This window comes from Panulirus ornatus, chromosome 11, assembly GCF_036320965.1.
Source record: "Panulirus ornatus isolate Po-2019 chromosome 11, ASM3632096v1, whole genome shotgun sequence".
NCBI lineage: Eukaryota > Metazoa > Arthropoda > Malacostraca > Decapoda > Palinuridae > Panulirus > Panulirus ornatus.
Genome location: NC_092234.1, coordinates 41,589,920 through 41,614,666, shown reverse-complemented (window position 1 = coordinate 41,614,666; position 24,747 = coordinate 41,589,920). Strand labels below are relative to the sequence as shown.

General features: G+C 42.8%; 1 protein-coding gene across 1 annotated transcript in view; it reads left to right on the top strand.

Annotated features, from left to right (window-relative positions):
- The window catches only part of Dscam1 (Down syndrome cell adhesion molecule 1), a 1,447,516-nt gene that overhangs the window by 398,520 nt on the left and 1,024,249 nt on the right, over positions 1–24,747 (top strand). Inside the window, exon 8 of the mRNA XM_071666240.1 lies at positions 21,636–21,814. Within this exon, the coding sequence (XP_071522341.1) occupies positions 21,636–21,814 (179 nt within the window). The remainder of the gene's footprint in view (positions 1–21,635; positions 21,815–24,747) is intronic.

The following is a 24,747-nucleotide window of genomic DNA, read 5'->3' as shown; positions in this document are numbered from 1 at the left end:
GTGAACGAATGGGGCCTTTGTTGTCTTTTCCTAGTGCTACCTCGCACACATGAGGGGGGAGGGGGATGGTATTCCATGTGTGGCGAGGTGGCGATGGAATGAATAAAGGCAGACAGTGTGAATTGTGTGCATGGGTATATATGTATGTGTCTGTGTGTGTATATATATGTGTACATTGAGATGTATAGGTATGTATATGTGCGTGTGTGGACGTGTATGTATATACATTGTGTATGGGGGTGGGTTGGGCCATTTCTTTCGTCTGTTTCCCTTCGCTACCTCGCAAACGCGGGAGACAGCGACAAAGCAAAATGAATAAAATAATGAATATATAAATATATATATGTGTGTGTGTGTGTGTGTGTGTGTGTGTGCTGTGCCCTGGTGCTGTCAGTTATGTAAATACACAGCTAGCAATGATGATCATTTATTCCCGCTTGTAAAAAAAAATTAGTTTACATTTACATAACTATTGGAAAATTCGAAAATGAAACGTGAATGATTGTTTAAAAAATTTGAGCGTCATTTATGAATGAGAGAGAGAGAGTCTCAACTAACATGAAGCTGTCGCTGTGAATATTTCAAAGTTGTCCTCCCGCCTGATATGAACGGAGCAGAATGTTTCATGTTTCTCTCAAAGAGTGGCAAGAGAGCGCGCCAAAACTGGTGCCACGAGACTGGCGAGCCTGGCCCGAGTTGTAGAGATCGGCTGCAGTTGTGGCTGCACGTGCGTATCGACCGATCCCTCCCCCTCCCCCCGGCCTCAGCTTAAAGCCGCACCGCCACCCCCGCTCAGCCAGGGTCATCGCCTCCCACACCCGCGCGTCTTCTTGTTGTTATTGCCATTTATGGGGGACTCGCTGGCTGGATTTACCGTTGACAGTGTCACAGTTAGCGCACACCTGTTGTCTGATGTTGGCTATGGCTGAGGAACTGTAGACATGCATGAGATAATGAAATGTTCGGCGTAAACTGCCAAGATTTATACTTGTCCACAAACATTGCTTGTGGTCCCATCCCACATCTAAGGCTTCTTGAGGTCATACGTCGCAGTTTACTGGGGCGTTGATATACCATGTTTTGGTTGCATAACCTAACCTACCCTACGCCAGCACCTGCTGGTCACGCCCCGCCAAGGTTATCAGGTGACCGGCTGCAGGAGTTGACTAGGGAAGCTGGGTCAAGTGTAGCGATGCTCTGCCCGGCCCAGTCCTTCCCTCAGCCCCAGTACAGGTAATAACATGTTGGTAACGTAACACGTCCCGTTTCTCACGTCTTATTAGATATAGTTCAGTATTTTTTTTAGCATTGTCTTTCCCTCCTTCCCATTCCTCTTTAACTCACGTGCATACCATGTTGATCTTAGTCTTTTTACACACACACACACACACACACACACACACACACATACATTGATATGAGATAGTAGGTGCTGTCAGTATACTGATTAAAAAGATGTATGTTAGTAACATGGTACAAGAGATGTGGCCCTGCGAGTGTAGAACTTCCGTGCAGTACATCTTGTGGTAATTACGTACAGCCCAACAGGAAGGTATACTAGTTCCACATACCAAATCGTTTGTAACTAAACCCCAGACCTAAATTGTTGCTGGTGTCAGATCCCAAGAGCCAGGTTCCTCCCCGAGTGACACGAACCCGAGTGCCGGAGGTTAGTGTTGACACCAGGTCATCCGCCTCGCTCTTCTGTCCTGCTCAAGCATTCCCCGTGCCTCGCTACATGTAAGGCCTGGCTTGCTACCCTTCTTCATTACCATATACTAGTTATTAATTCCTCTGATACACACTCTCTTTGGTTTGAATTCTTGTAACCTTTTGAACAAATTAATGAAATCACAAGCTTTCTCCATGAGTCTAATTTAAACTTGTGAAGCTTTGATCTTAAAACTTTATTTTATGTGTAGCAGTCAATTTGTCTGTCATTCAGGCTCTTTAATCCCAAGGATTATATTCTCATGTGGTACCATAGATATTTTACAATACTTCAGAACCCAAGAGTCAGGTACCCCCGAGGGTGACAGGTAGTCGGCTATCAGAGATGTCCCTTGAATCCTCAGAAGCTGCAGCACTGTTCTGTCCCGCGCAGGCTTACCCTATGCCATCATACATGTAAGACACAACCTGCTCCAGCATACACGTGTTAGGTTAAGCGACCAATCTCAGGCCAAGTATATAACCTATTTTGCTCCATATTCATGTCTTTGGCATTTATGATAATATGGGATTATAGATAATAGCTTATCAGTGGAGGATAGTTAGCACTTTTTTCTTTACACTTTATAGTGGCTTTTAGATCCCAATCCCAACCAGACTCAGATACAGAGTGGCTTATAGATCCCGATCCTAACGAGGCTCACATAATACAAGCCTTATAAACACTTACTTTAGTTGTTGTTGTCTGGAAATGTAGCTCCAGTTGGCAACATTGCTCCCCAGCAGACTGGCAGTGACCTGTCTAGAATGACAGGTTCTCAGGGCAATTCCCCAACTCTGTCATGTCCCCTGCAGGGATACCCACTTCCTTCCCACAGGTGTGTCGAAATTCCCTCCTCCTCCACTTCTGTAAGCCAGGCACTTTCCTATGGAAGTTATTATGATGTTCGTACTCAATTGGTTTAACGTTTCAGGAGATGTATGGTATTTACGTACTGTAAGCTTCCTTCAACCTTACTTGAACATTATTGGGAGTTGTGGTTTCAATGCATTACACATGCCAGCTAGAGACTGAGTGTGAACGAATGTGGCCTTTTGTCTTTTCCCAGCACTACCTCGTGGAGGGAAGGGGGATGCTATTTCATGTGTGGCAGGGTGGCGATGGGAATGAATAAAGGCAGCAAGTATGAATATGTACATGTGTATATATGTATATGTCTTTGTATGTATACATTGAAATGTATAGGTATGTATATGTCCATGTGCGGATATGTATGTATATACATGTGTATGTTGGTGGGTTGGGCCATTCTTTCGTCTGTTTTCTTCTGTTACCTCGCTAACGCAGGAGACAGCGATAAAGTACAATAATATATATATATATATATATATATATATATATATATATATATATATATATATATATATATATATATATATTCCTGGGGATAGGGGAGAAAGAATACTTCCCACGCATTCCTCACGTGTTGTAGAAGGCGAATAAAGGGGACGGGAGCGGGGGGGCCAGAAACCTTCCCCTCCTTGTATTTTGCTTTCTAAAAGGGGAAACAGAAGAAGGAGTCACGCAGGGAGTGCTCATCCTCCTTGAAGGCTCAGATTGGGGTGTCTAAATGTGTGTGGATGTAACCAAGATGAGAAAAAAGGAGAGATAGGTAGTATGTTTGAGGAATGGAACCTGGATGTTTTGGCTCTGAGTGAAACGAAGCTCAAGGGTAAAGGGGAAGAGTGGTTTGGGAATGTCTTGGGAGTAAAGTCAGGGGTTAGTGAGAGGACAAGAGCAAGGGAAGGAGTAGCACTACTCCTGAAACAGGAGTTGTGGGAGTATGTGATAGAGTGTAAGAAAATAAATTCTAGATTGATATGGGTAAAACTGAAAGTTGATGGAGAGAGATGGGTGATTATTGGTGCGTATGCACCTGGGCATGAGAAGAAAGATCATGAGAGGCAAGTGTTTTGGGAGCAGCTGAATGAGTGTGTTAGTGGTTTTGATGCACAAGACTGGGTTATATTGATGGGTGATTTGAATGCAAAGGTGAGTAATGTGGCAGTTGAGGGAATAATTGGTATACATGGGGTGTTCAGTGTTGTAAATGGAAATGGTGAAGAGCTTGTAGATTTATGTGCTGAAAAAGGACTGGTGATTGGGAATACCTGGTTTAAAAAGCGAGATATACATAAGTATACGTATGTAAGTAGGAGAGATGGCCAGAGAGCGTTATTGGATTACGTGTTAATTGACAGGCGCGCGAAAGAGAGACTTTTGGATGTTAATGTGCTGAGAGGTGAATCTGGAGGGATGTCTGATCATTATCTTGTGGAGGCGAAGGTGAAGATTTGTATGGGTTTTCAGAAAAGAAGAGAGAATGTTGGGGTGAAGAGAGTGGTGAGAGTAAGTGAGCTTGGGAAGGAGACTTGTGTGAGGAAGTACCAGGAGAGACTGAGTGCAGAATGGAAAAAGGTGAGAACAAAGGAGGTAAGGGGAGTGGGGGAGGAATGGGATGTATTTAGGGAATCAGTGATGGCTTGCAGAGAAGATGCTTGTGGCATGAGAAGTGTGGGAGGTGGGTTGATTAGAAAAGGTAGTGAGTGGTGGGATGAAGAAGTAAGATTATTAGTGAAAGAGAAGAGAGAGGCATTTGGACGATTTTTGCTGGGAGAAAATGCAAATGAGTGGGAGATGTATAAAAGAAAGAGGCAGGAGGTCAAGAGAAAGGTGCAAGAGGTGAAAAAGAGGGCAAATGAGGGTTGGGGTGAGAGAGTATCATTAAATTTTAGGGAGAATAAAAAGATGTTTTGGAAGGAGGTAAATAAAGTGCATAAGACAAGGGAGCAAATGGGAACTTCAGTGAAGGGGGCTAATGGGGAGGTGATAACAAGTAGTGGTGATGTGAGAAGGAGATGGAGTGAATATTTTGAAGGTTTGTTGAATGTGTTTGATGATAGAGTGGCAGATATAGGGTGTTTTGGTCGAGGTGGTGTGCAGAGTGAGAGGGTTAGGGAAAATGATTTGGTAAACAGAGAAGAGGTAGTAAAAGCTTTGCAGAAGATGAAAGTTGGGAAGGCAGCAGGTTTGGATGGTATTGCACTGGAATTTATTAAAAAAGGGGATGACTGTATTGTTGACTGGTTGGTAAGGTTATTTAATGTATGTGTGATTCATGGTGAGGTGCCTGAGGATTGGCGGAATGCTTGCATAGTGCCATTGTACAAAGGCAAAGGGGATAAGAGTGAGTGCTCAAATTACAGAGGTATAAGTTTGTTGAGTATTCCTGGTAAATTATATGGGAGGGTATTGATTGAGAGGGTGAAGGCAAGTACAGAGCATCAGATTGGGGAAGAGCAGTGTGGTTTCAGAAGTGGTAGAGGATGTGTGGATCAGGTGTTTGCTTTGAAGAATGCATGTGAGAAATACTTAGAAAAGCAAATGGATTTGTATGTAGCATTTATGGATCTGGAGAAGGCATATGATAGAGTTGATAGAGATGCTCTGTGGAAGGTATTAAGAATATATGGTGTGGGAGACAAATTGTTAGAAGCAGTGAAAAGTCTTTATCGAGGATGTAAGGCATGTGTACGTGTAGGAAGAGAGGAAAGTGATTGGTTCTCAGTGAATGTAGGTTTGTGGCAGGGGTGTGTGATGTCTTCATGGTTGTTTAATTTGTTTATGGATGGGGTTGTTAGGGAGGTGAATGCAAGAATTTTTTGAAAGAGGGGCAAGTATGTAGTCTGTTGTGGATGAGAGAGCTTGGGAAGTGAGTCATTTGTTGTTCGCTGATGATACAGTGCTGGTGACTGATTCATGTGAGAAACTGCAGAAGCTGGTGACTGAGTTTGGTACAGTGTGTGAACGAAGAAAGTTAAGAGTAAATGTGAATAAGAGCAAGGTTATTAGGTACAGTAGCGTTGAGGGTCAAGTCAATTGGGAGGTAAGTTTGAATGGAGAAAAACTGGAGGAAGTAAAGTGTTTTATATATCTGGGAGTGGATCTGGCAGTGGATGGAACCATGGAAGCGGAAGTGAATCATAGGGTGGGGGAGGGGGCGAAAATTCTGGGAGCCTTGAAGAATGTGTGGAAATTGAGAACATTATCTCCGGAAGCAATAATGGGTATGTTTGAAGGAATAGTGGTTCCAACAATGTTGTATGGTTGCGAAGCGTGGGCTATGGATAGAGTTGTGCACAGGAGGGTGGATGCGCTGGAAATGAGATGTTTGAGGACAATATGTGGTGTGAGGTGGTTTGATCGAGTAAGTAACGTAAGGGTAAGAGAGGTGTGTGGAAATAAAGAGAGTGTGGTTGAGAGAGCAGAAGAGGGTGTTTTGAAATGGTTTGGTCACATGGAGAGAATGAGTGAGAAAAGATTGACCAAGAGGATATATGTGTCAGAGGTGGAGGGAACGAGGAGAAGTGGGAGACCAAATTGGAGGTGGAAAGATGGAGTGAAAAAGATTTTGAGTGATCGGGGCCTGAACATGCAGGAGGGTGAGAGGCGTGCAAGGAATAGAGTGAATTGGAACAATGTGGTATACTGGGGTCGATGTGCTGTCAATGGATTGAACCAGGGCATGTGAAGCGTCTGGGGTAAACCATGGAAAGTTGTGTGGGGCCTGGATGTGGAAAGGGAGCTGTGGTTTCGGTGCATTATTACATGTGTGAACGAGTGTGGCCTTTGTTGACTTTTCCTAGCGCTACTTCGCACACATGAGGGGGCAGGGGGATGTTATTCCATGTGTGGCGAGGTGGCGATGGGAATAAATAAAGGCAGACAGTATGAATTATGTACATGTGTATATATGTATATGTCTGTGTGTGTATATATTTATGTGTACATTGAGATGTATAGGTATGTATATTGTGCATGGCTGCACATGTATGTATATACATGTGTATGTGGGTGGGTTGGGCCATTCTTTCATATGTTTCCTTGCGCTACCTCGCTAACGCAGGAGACAGCGACAAAGCAAATAAATATATATTCCTATGAGTCCATGGAGAAAATGAAACACAATAAGTTCCCAAGTGCACTTTCGTGTAATGATCACATCATCAGGGGAGATACAAGAGAGAAATATAACAGTCAGTTGATATACATCAAAGAGACGAAGCTAGGACGCCATTTGGTAAACATGTGATTATGAATAAGAACAAGGTTATTAGGTACAGTGTGGGTTCAGGGACAAGTCATTTGGGAAGTACATTTGGATGGAGAAAAACTGGAGGAAGTGAAGTGTTTTAGATATCTGAGAGTGGATTTGGCAGCAGATTGAACCATGGAAGCAGAAGTGAGTCATAGGGTAGGGGAGGGGGCGAAAGTTCTGGGAGTGTTGAAGAATGTGTGGAAGGTGAGAATGTTATCTCGGAAAGCAAAAATGAGTATGTTTGAAGGAATAGTGGTTCCAACAATGTTATATGGTTGCGAGGCATGGGCTATAGATAGAGTTGTGCGGAGGAGGGTGGATGTGCTGCAAATGAGATGTTTGAGGACAATATGTGGCATGAAGTGGTTTGATGGTATTTGGTGGTTTGATGGAGTAAGTAATGAAAGGATAAGAGAGATGTGTGGTAATAAAACGAGTTTGGTTGAGAGGGCAGAAGAGGGTGTTTTGAAATGGTTTGGTCACATGGAGAGAATGAGTTAGGAAAGATTGACAAAGAGGATATATGTGTCAGAGGTGGAGGGAATGAGAAGCGGGAGACCAAATTGGAGGTGGAAAGATGGAGTGAAAAACATTTTGAGTGATCAGGGCCTGAACATGCAGGAGGGTGAAAGGCATGTAAGGAATAGAGTGAATTGGAATGATGTGGTATATTGGGGTCGATATGCTGTCAGTGGATTGAACCAGGGCATGTGAATCATCTGGGGTAAACCATGGAAAGTTTTGTGGGGGCCTGGATGTGAAAAGGGAGCTGTGGTTTCAGTGCATGACACATGATAGCTAGAGAGTGAGTATGAACGTATGTGGCCTTTCTTGTCTTTTCCTAGTGCTACCTCGTGTGCACGTGGGGGGAGCGAGGTGCCATTTCATGTGTGGCAGGGTAGCGGCGGGAATAGATGAAGGCAGCATGTATGAATATGTACATGTGTATATATGTATATGTGTGTGTATATATATGTATGTATACGTTGAAATGTATAAGTATGTATATGTGTGTGTGTGGGCGTTTATGTATACACATGTGTATGTGGGTAGGTTGGGTCCTTCTTTCATCTGTTTCCTTGTGCTACCTCGCTAATGCGGGAGACAGCGACATAGTATAATAAAAAAAAAAAATATATATAGAAAAGCTAATGAATTTGTATGTACCATTTATGGATCTGGAGAAAGCATATGATAGAGTTGATAGAGATGCTCTGTGGAAGGTATTAAGAATATATGGTGTGGGAGGCAAGTTGTTAGAAGGAGTGAAAAGTTTTTATTGAGGATGTAAGGCATGTGTACGAGTAGGAAGAGAAGAAAGTGATTGATTCTCAGTGAATGTCGGCTTGTGGCAGGGGTGCATGATGTCTCCATTTTTGTTTGATTTGTTTATGGATGGGGTTGTTAGGGAGGTGAATGCAAGAGTTTTGGAGATAGAGGCAAGTATGCAGTCTGCTCTGGATGAGAGAGCTTGGGAAGTGAGTCAGTTGTTGTTCGCTGATGATACACTACTGGTGGCTGATTCAGGTGAGAAACTGCAGAAACTGGTGACTGGGCTTGGTAAATTGTGTGAAAGAAGAAAGCTGAGAGTAAATGTGAATAAGATTAAAGTTATTAGGTACAGTAGAGTTGTGGGACAAGTCAGTTGGGAGGTACGTTTGAATGGAGAAAAACTGAAGGAAGTGAAGTGTTTTAGATATCTGGGAGTGGATTTGGCAGCAGATGGAACCATGGAAGCGGAAGTGAGTCATAAGGTGAGGGAGGGGGCGAAAGTTCTGGGAGCGTTGAAAAATGTGTGGAAGGGGAGAACATTATCACAGAAAGCAAAAATAGGTATGTTTGATGGAATAGTGGTTCCGACATTGTTATATGGTTGTGAGGGGTGGGCTATAGAGGTGTGCAGAGGATGGTGGATGTGCTGGAAATGAGATGCTTGAGGACAATATGTGGTATGAGGTGGCTTGATTGAGTAAGTAATGAAAGGGTAAGAGAGATGTGTGGTAATAGAAAGAATGTGGTTTAGAGAGCAGAAGAGGATGTTTTGAAATGGTTTGGTCACATGAAGAGAATGAGTGAGGGAAGATTGACCAAGAGGATATATGTGTCAGAGGTGGAGGGAACAAGTAGAAGTGGGAGACCAAATTGGAGGTGGGAATATGGAGTGAAAAAGATTTTGAGTGATCAGGGGCTAAACATGCAGGAGGGTTAAAGGCATGCAAGGAATAGAGTGAATTGGAACAATGTGGTATACCGGGGTCGACACGCTGTCAATGGATTGAACCAGGGCATGTGAAGCGTCTGGGGTAAACCATGGGAAGTTGTGTGGGGCATGGATGTAGAAAGGGAGCTATGGTTTTGGTGCATTATACATGACAGCTAGAGACTGAGTGTGAACGAATGTGGCTTTTGTTCTCTTTTCCTAGTTGCTACCTCGTGTGCATGCAGAGGGAGAAAGTTGTCATTTCATATGTGGCAGGATGGTGACGGGAATGAATAAGAGCAGACAGTGCGAATTATGTACATGTGTATATATGTATATGTCTGTGTGTGTATATATATGTATACATTGAGATGTATAGATATGTATATGTGCTGTGTGTGGACGTGTATGTATATACATGTGCATGTGGGTGGGTTGGGCCTTTCTTTTGTCTGTTTTCTTGCACTACCTCGCTAATGCGGGAGAGAGTGACAAAGCAAAATTGATTAATAAATGATATATATATATATTGTTACAGAGGAACGTTTTCCTCGGAACAGTATCTCAGAACAGTATCTGAAGTTCTTTGTCTGATGTTTGTTTAAAATTCGACGCTGTTCACACACTTACAGTACACCACCTGTCACTTCCCGAGCTTGACGCTTCATCTACCTCTGCCCAGATACTTTCAAGGTACCAACGGCGGCCTGTCCTTCCTTCAAAAGGAGCGGTTTGCTTCAGTACCTCAGCACGACCTTGTTCACTTAAGAGTCGGTTCGTTTAGCGGCATCTGGAGTCAACCAGCCTTATGTGCAGGAGAGGCAATATCCTTCAATCCCGCTGTGCATATTTGGCTTGATCAACCCAAGGATACTGAGTCAGACGAGATTGGGAGCTGTAGTTAAGAAGATGGATGACCAAGATTCAGGACTAATTTTGCTATTTATTTCCACGACTTGCATTGGTGTGTGTATTGGAATTATCCTCTCCAAGTTCCATCTACCATATATATGGATGCACAAGCTGCCGGACCTTGGGAAGATAAACAATGGTGCTTTGAGGGCTAGACGTCAACAACTGATCTACTCTCATATGTGACTGTATGGATCATCCTCTATCAGGATGTGGCAGGTGTAAGAAGTTGGTGCCAGTAACACACACCCAGACACACACTCCAACACGTCGTGTTCACCACCGCTTGATGCCAGAGACCACCAGAACGCTGTACTGCCTCAACCTCCGCCTCCTCCTCGTCACCTAAGCCTTCAAATGGATCGAACCCTGAATCTTCAAGAATGGACAGCCTCACCTGAAACCAGTCAGCTATCTGGAAAGGGAGACAAGCATCCTCCTCGAAGGCTCAGAGTGGGGTGCCTAAATGTGTGTGGATGTAACCAAGATGTGAAGACCCTTACTGGAAAAACAATCACTCTTGAAGTAGAACCTTCAGACACAATTGAAAATGTGAAGGAAAATAGTGAAATTGGAGAAAAATGTAGCTTAGACATTGAAGCTTATTGATACAGTGGTTAAATTGATGAGAACTGCTATTGACGTTTGTGTAAATAAATTATACATTTCCTTTTTTCCATAGCCAGAGGTTGAACCATTATGTGACATTCATTTTTTTCATTCATTTCAAGCTAGAAGTTTCAGTTTTCTAAATTGTTTCTTACATTTTTCATATGTATATATATATATGTATGTGTGTGTGTGTGTATATGTGCGTATGTATGTGTATGTGTGAGTATGTGTATATGTATATATATATGTATATTATCCCTGGGGATAGGGGTGAAAGAATACTTCCCACGTATTCCTCGCGTGTCGTAGAAAGCGACTAGAGGGGACGGGAGCGGGGGGGCCAGAAATCCTCCCCTCCTTGTATTAACTTTCTAAAATGGGAAACAGAAGGAGTCACGCGGGGAGTGCTCATCCTCCTCGAAGGCTCAGAGTGGGGTGCCTAAATGTGTGTGGATGTAACCAAGATGTGAAAAAGGAGAGATAGGTAGTATGTTTGAGGAAAGGAACCTGGATGTTTTGGCTCTGAGTGAAACGAAACTCAAGGGTAAAGGGGAAGAGTGGTTTGGGAATGTCTGGGGAGTAAAGTCAGGGGTTAGTGAGAGGACAAGAGCAAGGGAAGGAGTAGCAATACTCCTGAAACAGGAGTTGTGGGAGTATGTGATAGAGTGTAAGAAAGTAAATTCTCGATTAATATGGGTAAAACTGAAAGTTGATGGAGAGAGGTGGGTGATTATTGGTGCATATGCACCTGGGCATGAGAAGAAAGATCAAGAGAGGCAAGTGTTTTGGGAGCAGCTGAATGAGTGTGTTAGTGGTTTTGATGCACGAGACCGAGTTATAGTGATGGGTGATTTGAATGCAAAGGTGAGTAATGTGGCAGTTGAGGGAATAATTGGCATACATGGGGTGTTCAGTGTTGTAAATGGAAATGGTGAAGAGCTTGTAGATTTATGTGCTGAAAAAGGACTGATGATTGGGAATACCTGGTTTAAAAAGCGAGATATACATAAGTATACTTATGTAAGTAGGAGAGATGGCCAGAGAGCGTTATTGGATTACGTGTTAATTGACAGGCGTGCGAAAGAGAGACTTTTGGATGTTAATGTGCTGAGAGGTGCAACTGGAGGGATGTCTGATCATTATCTTGTGGAGGCTAAGGTGAAGATTTGTATGGGTTTTCAGAAAAGAAGAGTGAATGTTGGGGTGAAGAGGGTGGTGAGAGTAAGTGAGCTTGAGAAGGAGACCTGTGTGAGGAAGTACCAGGAGAGACTGAGTACAGAATGAAAAAAGGTGAGAACAATGGAAGTAAGGGGAGTGGGGGAGGAATGGGATGTATTTAGGGAATCAGTGATGGATTGCGCAAAAGATGCTTGTGGCATGAGAAGAGTGGGAGGTGGGTTGATTAGAAAGGGTAGTGAGTGGTGGGATGAAGAAGTAAGAGTATTAGTGAAAGAGAAGAGAGAGGCATTTGGACGATTTTTGCAGGGAAAAAATGCAAATGAGTGGGAGATGTATAAAAGAAAGAGACAGGAGGTCAAGAGAAAGGTGCAAGAGGTGAAAAAGAGGGCAAATGAGAGTTGGGGTGAGAGAGTATCATTAAATTTTAGGGAGAATAAAAAGATGTTCTGGAAGGAGGTAAATAAAGTGCGTAAGACAAGGGAGCAAATGGGAACTTCAGTGAAGGGCGCAAATGGGGAGGTGATAACAAGTAGTGGTGATGTGAGAAGGAGATGGAGTGAGTATTTTGAAGGTTTGTTGAATGTGTTTGATGATAGAGTGGCAGATATAGGGTGTTTTGGTCGAGGTGGTGTGCAGAGTGAGAGGGTTAGGGAAAATGATTTGGTAAACAGAGAAGAGGTAGTGAAAGCTTTGCGGAAGATGAAAGCCGGCAAGGCAGCAGGTTTGGATGGTATTGCAGTGGAATTTATTAAAAAAGGGGGTGACTGTATTGTTGACTGGTTGGTAAGGTTATGTAATGTATGTATGACTCATGGTGAGGTGCCTGAGGATTGGCGGAATGCGTGCATAGTGCCATTGTACAAAGGCAAAGGGGATAAGAGTGAGTGCTCAAATTACAGAGGTATAAGTTTGTTGAGTATTCCTGGCAAATTATATGGGAGGGTATTGATTGAGAGGGTGAAGGCATGTACAGAGCATCAGATTGGGGAAGAGCAGTGTGGTTTCAGAAGTGGTAGAGGATGTGTGGATCAGGTGTTTGCTTTGAAGAATGTATGTGAGAAACACTTAGACAAGCAAATGGATTTGTATGTAGCATTTATGGATCTGGAGAAGGCATATGAATAGAGTTGATAGAGATGCTCTGTGGAAGGTATTAAGAATATATGGTGTGGGAGGAAAGTTGTTAGAAGCAGTGAAAAGTTTTTATCGAGGATGTAAGGCATGTGTACGTGTAGGAAGAGAGGAAAGTGATTGGTTCTCAGTGAATGTAGGTTTGCGGCAGGGGTGTGTGATGTCTCCATGGTTGTTTAATTTGTTTATGGATGGGGTTGTTAGGGAGGTAAATGCAAGAGTTTTGGAAAGAGGGGCAAGTATGAAGTCTGTTGGGGATGAGAGAGCTTGGGAAGTGAGTCAGTTGTTGTTCGCTGATGATACAGCGCTGGTGGCTGATTCATGTGAGAAACTGCAGAAGCTGGTGACTGAGTTTGGAAAAGTGTGTGGAAGAAGAAAGTTAAGAGTAAATGTGAATAAGAGCAAGGTTATTAGGTACAGTAGGGTTGAGGGTCAAGTCAATTGGGAGGTGAGTTTGAATGGAGAAAAACTGGAGGAAGTGAAGTGTTTTAGATATCTGGGAGTGGATCTGGCAGCGGATGGAACCATGGAAGTGGAAGTGGATCATAGGGTGGGGGAGGGGGCGAAAATCCTGGGGGCCTTGAAGAATGTGTGGAAGTCGAGAACATTATCTCGGAAAGCAAAAATGGGTATGTTTGAAGGAATAGTGGTTCCAACAATGTTGTATGGTTGCGAGGCGTGGGCTATGGATAGAGTTGTGCGCAGGAGGGTGGATGTGCTGGAAATGAGATGTTTGAGGACAATGTGTGGTGTGAGGTGGTTTGATCAAGTGAGCAACGTAAGGGTAAGAGAGATGTGTGGAAATAAAAAGAGCGTGGTTGAGAGAGCAGAAGACGGTGTTTTGAAGTGGTTTGGGCATATGGAGAGGATGAGTGAGGAAAGATTGACCAAGAGGATATATGTGTCGGAGGTGGAGGGAACAAGGAGAAGAGGGAGACCAAATTGGAGGTGGAAAGATGGAGTGAAAAAGATTTTGTGTGATCGGGGCCTGAACATGCAGGAGGGTGAAAGGAGGGCAAGGAATAGAGTGAATTGGAGCGATGTGGTATACCGGGGTTGACGTGCTGTCAGTGGATTGAATCAAGGCATGTGAAGCGTCTGGGGTAAACCATGGAAAGCTGTGTAGGTATGTATATTTGCGTGTGTGGGCGTATGTATATACATGTGTATGGGGGGGGTTGGGCCATTTCTTTCGTCTGTTTCCTTGCGCTACCTCGCAAACGCGGGAGACAGCGACAAAGTATAATAAAAAAAAAATAATATATATATATATATATATATATATTTTTTTTTTTTCAAACTATTCGCCATATCCCGCATCAGCAAGGTAGCGTTAAGAACAGAGGACTGGGCCTCTGAGGGAACATCATCATCTGGCCCCCTTCTCTGTTCCTTCTGGAAAATTAAAAAAAAAAACGAGAGGGGAGGATTTCCAGCCCCCCGCTCCCTCCCCTTTTAGTCGCCTTCTACGACACGCAGGGAATACGTGGGAAGTATTCTTTCTCCCCTATCCCCAGGGATTATATATATATATATATATATATATATATATATATATATATATATATATATATATATATATATATATATATATATATTTTTTTTTTTTTTTTTTTTTTTTTTTTGCTGTCTCCCGCGTTTGCGAGGTAGCGCAAGGAAACAGACAAAAGAAATGGCCCAACCCACCCCCATACACATGCCTTGATTCAATCCACTGACAGCACGTCAACCCCGGTATACCACATCGCTCCAATTCACTCTATTCTTTGCCCTCCTTTCACCCTCCTGCATGTTCAGGCCCCGATCACACAAAATCTTTTTCACTCCATCTTTCCACCTCCAATTTGGTCTCCCTCTTCTCCTCGTTCCCTCCACCTCCGACACATATATCCTCTTAGTCAATCTCTCCTCACTCATTCTCTCCATGTGACCAAACCATTTTAAAACACCCTCTTCTGCTCTCTCAACCACGCTCTTTTTATTTCCACACATCTCTCTTACCCTTACGTTACTTACTCGATCAAACCACCTCACACCACACATTGTCCTCAAACATCTCATTTCCAGCACATCCATCCTCCTGCGCACAACTCTATCCATAGCCCACGCCTCGCAACCACACAACATTGTTGGAACCACTATTCCTTCAAACATACCCATTTTTGCTTTCCGAGATAAGGTTCTCGACTTCCACACATTCTTCAAGGCTCCCAGGATTTTTGCCCTCTCTCCCATCCTGTGATTCACTTCTGCTTCCATGGTTCCATCTGCTGCCAGATCCACTCCCAGATATCTAAAACACTTTACTTCCTCCAGTTTTTCTCCATTCAAACTTACCTCCCAATTAACTTGACCCTCAAGCGTACTGTACCTAATGACCTTGCTCTTATTCACATTTACTCTTAACTTTCTTCTTTCACACACTTTACCAAACTCAGTCACCAGCTTCTACAGTTTCTCACATGAATCAGCCACCAGCACTGTATCATCAGCGAACAACAACTGACTCACTTCCCAAGCTCTCTCATCCACAACAGACTTCATACTTGCCCCTCTTTCCAAAACTCTTGCATTTACCTCCCTAACAACCCCATCCATAAACAAATTAAACAACCATGGAGACATCACACACCCCTGCCGCAAACCTACATTCACTGAGAACCAATCACTTTCCTCTCTTCCTACAAGTACACATGCCTTACATCCTCGATAAAAACTTTTCACTTCATCTAACAACTTGCCTCCCACACCATATATTCTTGATACCTTCCACAGAGCATCTCTATCAACTCTATCATATGCCTTCTTCAGATCCATAAATGCTACATACAAATCCATTTGCTTTTCTAAGTATTTCTCACATACATTCTTCAAAGCAAACACCTGATCCACACATCCTCTACCACTTCTGAAACCACACTGCTCTTCCCCAATCTGATGCTCTGTACATGCCTTCACCCTCTCAATCAATACCCTCCCATATAATTTACCAGGAATACTCAACAAACTTATACCACTGTAATTTGAGCACTCACTCTTATCCCCTTTGCCTTTGTACAATGGCACTATGCACGCATTCTGCCAATCCTTTGGCACCTCACCATGAGTCATTTTTTTTTTTCTTTTTTTTTTTTGCCGCTGTCTCCCGCGTTTGCGAGGTAGCGCAAGGAAACAGACGAAAGAAATGGCCCAACCCACCCCCATACACAAGTATATACATACGTCCACACACGCAAATATACATACCTACACAGCTTTCCATGGTTTACCCCAGACGCTTCACATGCCTTGATTCAATCCACTGACAGCACGTCAACCCCGGTATACCACATCGCTCCAATTCACTCTATTCCTTGCCCTCCTTTCACCCTCCTGCATGTTCAGGCCCCGATCACACAAAATCTTTTTCACTCCATCTTTCCACCTCCAATTTGGTCTCCCTCTTTTCCTCGTTCCCTCCACCTCCGACACATATATCCTCTTGGTCAATCTTTCCTCACTCATTCTCTCCATGTGACCAAACCATTTCAAAACACCCTCTTCTGCTCTCTCAACCACGCTCTTTTTATTTCCACACATCTCTCTTACCCTTATGTTACTTACTCGTTCAAACCACCTCACACCACACATTGTCCTCAAACATCTCATTTCCAGCACATCCATCCTCCTGCGCACAACTCTATCCATAGTCCACGCCTCGCAACCATACAACATTGTTGGAACCACTATTCCTTCAAACATACCCATTTTTGCTTTCCGAGATAATGTTCTCAACTTCCACACATTCTTCAAGGCTCCCAGAATTTTCGTCATACATACATTAAATAACCTTACCAACCAGTCAACAATACAGTCACCCCCTTTTTTAATAAATTCCACTGCACTACCATCCAAACCTGCTGCCTTGCTGGCTTTCATCTTCCGCAAAGCTTTTACTACCTCTTCTCTGTTTACCAAATCATTTTCCCTAACCCTCTCACTTTGCACACCACCTCGACCAAAACACCCTATATCTGCCACTCTCTCATCAAACACATTTAACAAACCTTCAAAATACTCACTCCATCTCCTTCTCACATCACCACTACTTGTCATCACCTCCCCATTAGCGCCCTTCACTGAAGTTCCCATTTGCTCCCTTGTCTTATGCACTTTATTTACCTCCTTCAAGAACATCTTTTTATTCTCCCTAAAATTTAATGATACTCTCTCACCCCAACTCTCATTTGCCCTCTTTTTCACCTCTTGCACCTTTCTCTTGACCTCCTGCCTCTTTCTTTTATACATCTCCCACTCAATTGCATTTTTTCCCTGCAAAAATTGTCCAAATTCCTCTCTCTTCTCTTTCACTAATAATCTTACTTCTTCATCCCACCACTCACTACCCTTTCTAATCAACCCACCTCCCACTCTTCTCATGCCACAAGCATCTTTTGCGCAATCCATCACTGATTCCCTAAATACATCCCATTCCTCCCCCACTCCCCTTACTTCCATTGTTCTCACCTTTTTTCATTCTGTACTCAGTCTCTCCTGGTACTTCCTCACACAAGTCTCCTTCCCAAGCTCACTTACTCTCACCACCTTCTTCACCCCAACATTCACTCTTCTTTTCTGAAAACCCATACAAATCTTCACCTTAGCCTCCACAAGATAATGATCAGACATCCCTCCAGTTGCACCTCTCAGCACATTAACATCCAAAAGTCTCTCTTTCGCGCGTCTGTCATTTAACACGTAATCCAATAACGCTCTCTGGCCATCTCTCCTACATACATACGTATACTTCTGTATATCTCACTTTTTAAACCAGGTTATCCCAATCACCAGTCCTTTTTCAGCACATAAATCTACAAGCTCTTCACCATTTCCATTTACAACACTGAACACCCTATGTATACCAATTATTCCCTCAACTGCCACATTACTCACCTTTGCATTCAAATCACCCATCACTATAATCCGGTCTTGTGCATCAAAACCACTAACACACTCATTCAGCTGCTCCCAAAACACTTGCCTCTCATGATCTTTCTTCTCATGCCCAGGTGCATATGCACCAATAATCACCCATCTCCATCAACTTTCAGTTGATATATATATATATATATATATATATATATATATATATATATATATATATATATATATATATATATATATAAATAAAGTGCGTAAGACAAGGGAGCAAATGGGAACTTCAGTGAAGGGTGCAAATGGGGAGGTGATAACAAGTAGTGGTGATGTGAGAAGGAGATGGAGTGAGTATTTTGAAGGTTTGTTGAATGTGTTTGATGATAGAGTGGCAGATATAGGGTGTTTTGGTCGAGGTGGTGTGCAAAGTGAGAGGGTTAGGGAAAATGATTTGGTAAACAGAGAAGAGGTAGTGAAAGCTTTGCGGAAGATGAAAGCTGGCAAGGCAGCAGGTTTGGATGGTATTGCAGTAGAATTTATTAAAAAAGGGGGTGACTGTATTGTTGACTGGTTGGTAAGGTTATTTAATGTATGTATGACCCATGGTGAGGTGCCTGAGGATTGGCGGAATGCGTGCATAGTGCCATTGTATAAAGGCAAAGGGGATAAGAGTGAATGCTCAAATTACAGAGGTATAAGTTTGTTGAGTATTCCTGGTAAATTATATGGGAGGGTATTGATTGAGAGGGTGAAGGCATGTACAGAGCATCAGATTGGGGAAGAGCAGTGTGGTTTCAGAAGTGGTAGAGGATGTGTGGATCAGGTGTTTGCTTTGAAGAATGTATGTGAGAAATACTTAGAAAAGCAAATGGATTTGTATGTAGCATTTATGGATCTGGAGAAGGCATATGATAGAGTTGATAGAGATGCTCTGTGGAAGGTATTAAGAATATATGGTGTGTGAGGAAAGTTGTTAGAAGCAGTGAAAAGTTTTTATCGAGGTTGTAAGGCATGTGTACGTGTAGGAAGAGAGGAAAGTGATTGGTTCTCAGTGAATGTAGGTTTGCGGCAGGGGTGTGTGATGTCTCCATGGTTGTTTAATTTGTTTATGGATGGGGTTGTTAGGGAGGTAAATGCAAGAGTTTTGGAAAGAGGGGCAAGTATGAAGTCTGTTGGGGATGAGAGAGCTTGGGAAGTGAGTCAGTTGTTGTTCGCTGATGATACAGCGCTGGTGGCTGATTCATGTGAGAAACTGCAGAAGCTGGTGACTGAGTTTGGTAAAGTGTGTGGAAGAAGAAAGTTAAGAGTAAATGTGAATAAGAGCAAGGTTATTAGGTACAGTAGGGTTGAGGGTCAAGTCAATTGGGAGGTGAGTTTGAATGGAGAAAAACTGGAGGAAGTGAAGTGTTTTAGATATCTGGGAGTGGATCTGGCAGCGGATGGAACCATGGAAGCGGAAGTGGATCATAGGGTGGGGGAGGGGGCGAAAATTCTGGGGGCCCTGAAGAATGTGTGGAAGTCGAGAACATTATCTCGGAAAGCAAGAATGGGTATGTTTGAAGGAATAGTGGTTCCAACAATGTTGTATGGTTGCGAGGCGTGGGCTGTGGATAGAGTTGTGCGCAGGAGGATGGATGTGCTGGAAATGAGATGTTTGAGGACAATGTGTGGTGTGAGGTGGTTTGATCGAGTGAGTAACGTAAGGGTAAGAGAGATGTGTGGAAATAAAAAGAGCGTGGTTGAGAGAGCAGAAGAGGGTGTTTTGAAGTGGTTTGGGCACATGGAGAGAATGAGTGAGGAAAGATTGACCAAGAGGATATATGTGTCGGAGGTGGAGGGAACGAGGAGAAGAGGGAGACCAAATTGGAGGTGGAAAGATGGAGTGAAAAAGATTTTGTGTGATCGGGGCCTGAACATGCAGAAGGGTGAAAGGAGGGCAAGGAATAGAGTGAATTGGAGCGATGTGGTATACCGGGGTTGACGTGCTGTCAGTGGATTGAATCAAGGCATGTGAAGCGTCTGGGGTAAACCATGGAAAGCTGTGTAGGTATGTATATTTGCGTGTGTGGACGTATGTATATACATGTGTATGGGGGGGGTTGGGCCATTTCTTTCGTCTGTTTCCTTGCGCTACCTCGCAAACGCGGGAGACAGCGACAGAGTATAAAAAAAAAAAAAAAATATATATATGTATATATATATATATATATATATATATATATATATATATATATATATATATATATATATATATGAAGTCTGTTGTGGATGAGAGAGCTTGGGAAGTGAGTCAGTTGTTGTTCGCTGATGATACTGTGCTGGTGGCTGACTCATGTGAGAAACTGCAGAAGCTGGTGACTGAGTTTGGTAAAGTGTGTGAAAGAAGAAAGTTAAGAGTAAATGTGAATAAGAGCAAGGTTATTAGGTACAGTAGGGTTGAGGGTCAAGTCCATTGGGAGGTAAGTTTGAATGGATAAAAACTGGAGGAAGTAAAGTGTTTTAGATATCTGGGAGTGGATCTGGCAGCGGATGGAACCATGGAAGCAGAAGTGAATCATAGGGTGGGGTAGGGGGCGAAAATCCTGGGAGCCTTGAAGAATGTGTGGAAGTTGAGAACATTATCTCGAAAAGCAAAAATTGGTACGTTTGAAGGAATAGTGGTTCCAACAATGTTGTATGGTTGCGAGGTGTGGGCTATGGATAGAGTTGTGCGCAGGAGGGTGGATATGCTGGAAATGAGATGTTTGAGGACAATGGGTGGTGTGAGGTGGTTTGATCAAGTAAGTAATGTAAGGGTAAGAGAGATGTGTGGAAATAAAAAGAGCGTGGTTGAGAGAGCAGAAGAGGATGTTTTGAAATGGTTTGGGCACATGGAGAGAATGAGTGAGGAAAGATTGACCAAGAGTATATATGTGTCGGAGGTGGAGGGAACGAGGAGAAGTGGGAGACGAAATTGGAGGTGGAAAGATGGAGTGAAAAAGATTTTGTGTGATCGGGGCCTGAACATGCAGGAGGGTGAAAGGAGGGCAAGGAATAGAGTGAATTGGATCGATATGGTATACCGGGGTTGACGTGCTGTCAGTGGATTGAATCAGGGCATGTGAAGCGTCTGGGGTAAACCATGGAAAGTTGTGTGGGGCCTGGATGTGGAAAGGGAGCTGTGGTTTTGGTGCATTATTACATGACAGCCAGAGACTGAGTGTGAACGAATGGGGCCTTTTCTTGTCTTTTCCTAGCGCTACATCGTCCACATGAGGGGGGGAGGGGGATGTTATTCCATGTGTGGCGAGGTGGCGATGGGAATAAATAAGGGTAGACAGTATGAATTATGTACATGTGTATATATGTATATGTCTGTGTGTGTATATATATATGTGTACATTGAGATGTATAGGTATGTATATTTGCGTGTGTGGACGTGTATGTATATACATGTGTATGGGGGTGGGTTGGGCCATTTCTTTCGTCTGTTTCCTTGCGCTACCTTGCAAACCCGGGAGACAGCGACAAAGCAAAATGAAAAAAAAATAATTTGTGTGTGTATGTGTGTGTGTGTGTGTGTGTGTGCTTGTGCTTGTAATGGAGACAATATCTCCAGGTTTGTGATTTTTTTATACAACATCCGAATGGTTTTGTATAACAAATCTTAGAATGAATTCTGTACATTGGTCATTTCAGACTATGGAAAAAATCCATTCACGATGATGACTAACTAACATTTGTCAGGGCCTATTCAAAGGTATATTTCTACTGAGCAAATATGAAATGCATTATCAAATGAATTATATTGAACAAAACATTTCTGAATGATTTTCAAATATGTCACTCATGTAACTAATCTCAGTTTTCTTTGTCAGGTGGTTTAAATTCTCAGAAAATGGTCGCAAGGCAGCAGTGGAACTGGACGACCGTGTGAAGCAGGTTGGAGGAACCTTGATTATCCGCGAGGCTAAGGTTGAGGATTCTGGGAAGTATCTGTGTGTCGTCAACAATTCTGTTGGTGGTGAGAGTGTTGAAACTGTCTTAACTGTTACAGGTAAGGATATATGCTGATAACTGTTACAGTTAATTATATTCACATATATATATAAATATATATATATATATATATATATATATCTATATGTGGTATCGGGCATAATTGCATGACAGCTGGAGACTGAGTGTGAACGAATGGGGCCTTTGTTGTCTTTTCCTAGTGCTTCCTCGCACACATGAGAGGGGAGGAGGATGGTATTCCATGTGTGGCGAGGTGGCGATGGGAATGTATAAAGGCAGACAGTGTGAATTGTGTGCATGGGTATATATGTATGTGTCTGTGTGTGTATATATATGTCTACATTGAGATGTATAGGTATGTATATTGTGTATGGGGGTGGGTTGGGCCGTTTCTTTCATCTGTTTCCTTGCGCTACCTCGCAGACGCGGGAGACAGCGACAAAGGAAAAAAAAAAAAAAAAAGAAAAAAAAAAAATATATATATATATATATATATATATATATATATATATATATATATATATATATATATATAAATATATAAATATATATATATATATATATATATATATATATATATATATATATATATATATATATATATATATAAGGGAACGGGGGGCTGGAAATCCTCCCCTCTCATTTTTTTTCAAATTTTCCAAATGAAGGAACAGAGAAGGGGGCCATATGATGATATTCCCTCAAAGGCCCAGTCCTCTGTTCTTAACGCTACCTCGCTAATGCGGGAAATGGCGAATAGTATGAAAAAAAAAAATGGTGAGGTGCCTGAGGATTGGCGGAATGCGTGCATAGTGCCATTGTACAAAGGCAAAGGGGATAAGAGTGAGTGCTCAAATTACAGAGGTATAAGTTTGTTGAGTATTCCTGGTAAATTATATGGGAGGGTATTGATTGAGAGGGTGAAGGCATGTACAGAGCATCAGATTGGGGAAGAGCAGTGTGGTTTCAGAAGTGGTAGAGGATGTGTGGATTAGGTGTTTGCTTTGAAGAATATATGTGAGAAATACTTAGAAAAGCAAATGGATTTGTATGTAGCATTTATGGATCTGGAGAAGGCATATGATAGAGTTGATAGAGATGCTCTGTGGAAGGTATTAAGAATATATGGTGTGGGAGGAAAGTTGTTAGAAGCAGTGAAAAGTTTTTATCGAGGATGTAAGGCATGTGTACGTGTAGGAAGAGAGGAAAGTGATTGGTTCTCAGTGAATGTAGGTTTGCGGCAGGGGTGTGTGATGTCTCCATGGTTGTTTAATTTGTTTATGGATGGGGTTGTTAGGGAGGTAAATGCAAGAGTTTTGGAAAGAGGGGCAAGTATGAAGTCTGTTGGGGATGAGAGAGCTTGGGAAGTGAGTCAGTTGTTGTTCGCTGATGATACAGCGCTGGTGGCTGATTCATGTGAGAAATTGCAGAAGCTGGTGACTGAGTTTGGTAAAGTGTGTGGAAGAAGAAAGTTAAGAGTAAATGTGAATAAGAGCAAGGTTATTAGGTACAGTAGGGTTGAGGGTCAAGTCAATTGGGAGGTGAGTTTGAATGTAGAAAAACTGGAGGAAGTGAAGTGTTTTAGATATCTGGGAGTGGATCTGGCAGCGGATGGAACCATGGAAGCGGAAGTGGATCATAGGGTGGGGGAGGGGGCGAAAATTCTGGGGGCCTTGAAGAATGTGTGGAAGTCGAGAACATTATCTCGGAAAGCAAAAATGGGTATGTTTGAAGGAATAGTGGTTCCAACAATGTTGTATGGTTGCGAGGCGTGGGCTATGGATAGAGTTGTGCGCAGGAGGATGGATGTGCTGGAAATGAGATGTTTGAGGACAATGTGTGGTGTGAGGTGGTTTGATCGAGTGAGTAACGTAAGGGTAAGAGAGATGTGTGGAAATAAAAAGAGCGTGGTTGAGAGAGCAGAAGAGGGTGTTTTGAAGTGGTTTGGGCACATGGAGAGGATGAGTGAGGAAAGATTGACCAAGAGGATATATATGTCGGAGGTGGAGGGAGCAAGGAGAAGAGGGAGACCAAATTGGAGGTGGAAAGATGGAGTGAAAAAGATTTTGTGTGATCAGGGCCTGAACATGCAGGAGGGTGAAAGGAGGGCAAGGAATAGAGTGAATTGGAGCGATGTGGTATACCGGGGTTGACGTGCTGTCAGTGGATTGAATCAAGGCATGTGAAGCGTCTGGGGTAAACCATGGAAAGCTGTGTAGGTATGTATATTTGCGTGTGTGGACGTGTATGTATATACATGTGTATGGGGGTGGGTTGGGCCATTTCTTTCGTGTGTTTCCTTGCGCTACCTCGCAAATGCGGGAGACCGACAAAGCAAAAAAAAAAAAAAAAAAATCCGCTGCCAGATCCACTCCCAGATATCTAAAACACTTTACTTCCTCCAGTTTTTCTCCGTTCAAACTTACCTCCCAATTGACTTGACCCTCAACCCTACTGTACCAAATAACCTTGCTCTTATTCACATTTACTCTTAACTTTCTTCTTTCACACACTTTACCAAACTCAGTCACCAGCTTCTGCAGTTTCTCACATGAATCAGCCACCAGTGCTGTATCATCAGCGAACAACAACTGACTCACTTCCCAAGCTCTCTCATCCACAACAGACTTCATACTTGCCCCTCTTTCCAAAACTCTTGCATTTACCTCCCTAACAACCCCATCCATAAACAAATTAAACAACCATGGAGACATCACACACCCCTGCCAAAAACCTACATTCACTGAGAACCAATCACTTTCCTCTCTTCCTACACGTACACATGCCTTACATCCTCGATAAAAACTTTTCACTGCTTCTAACAACTTGCCTCCCAGACCATATATTCTTAATACCTTCCACAGAGCATCTCTATCAACTCTATCATATGCCTTCTCCAGATCCATAAATGCTACATACAAATCCATTTGCTTTTCTAAGTATTTCTCACATACATTCTTCAAAGCAAAC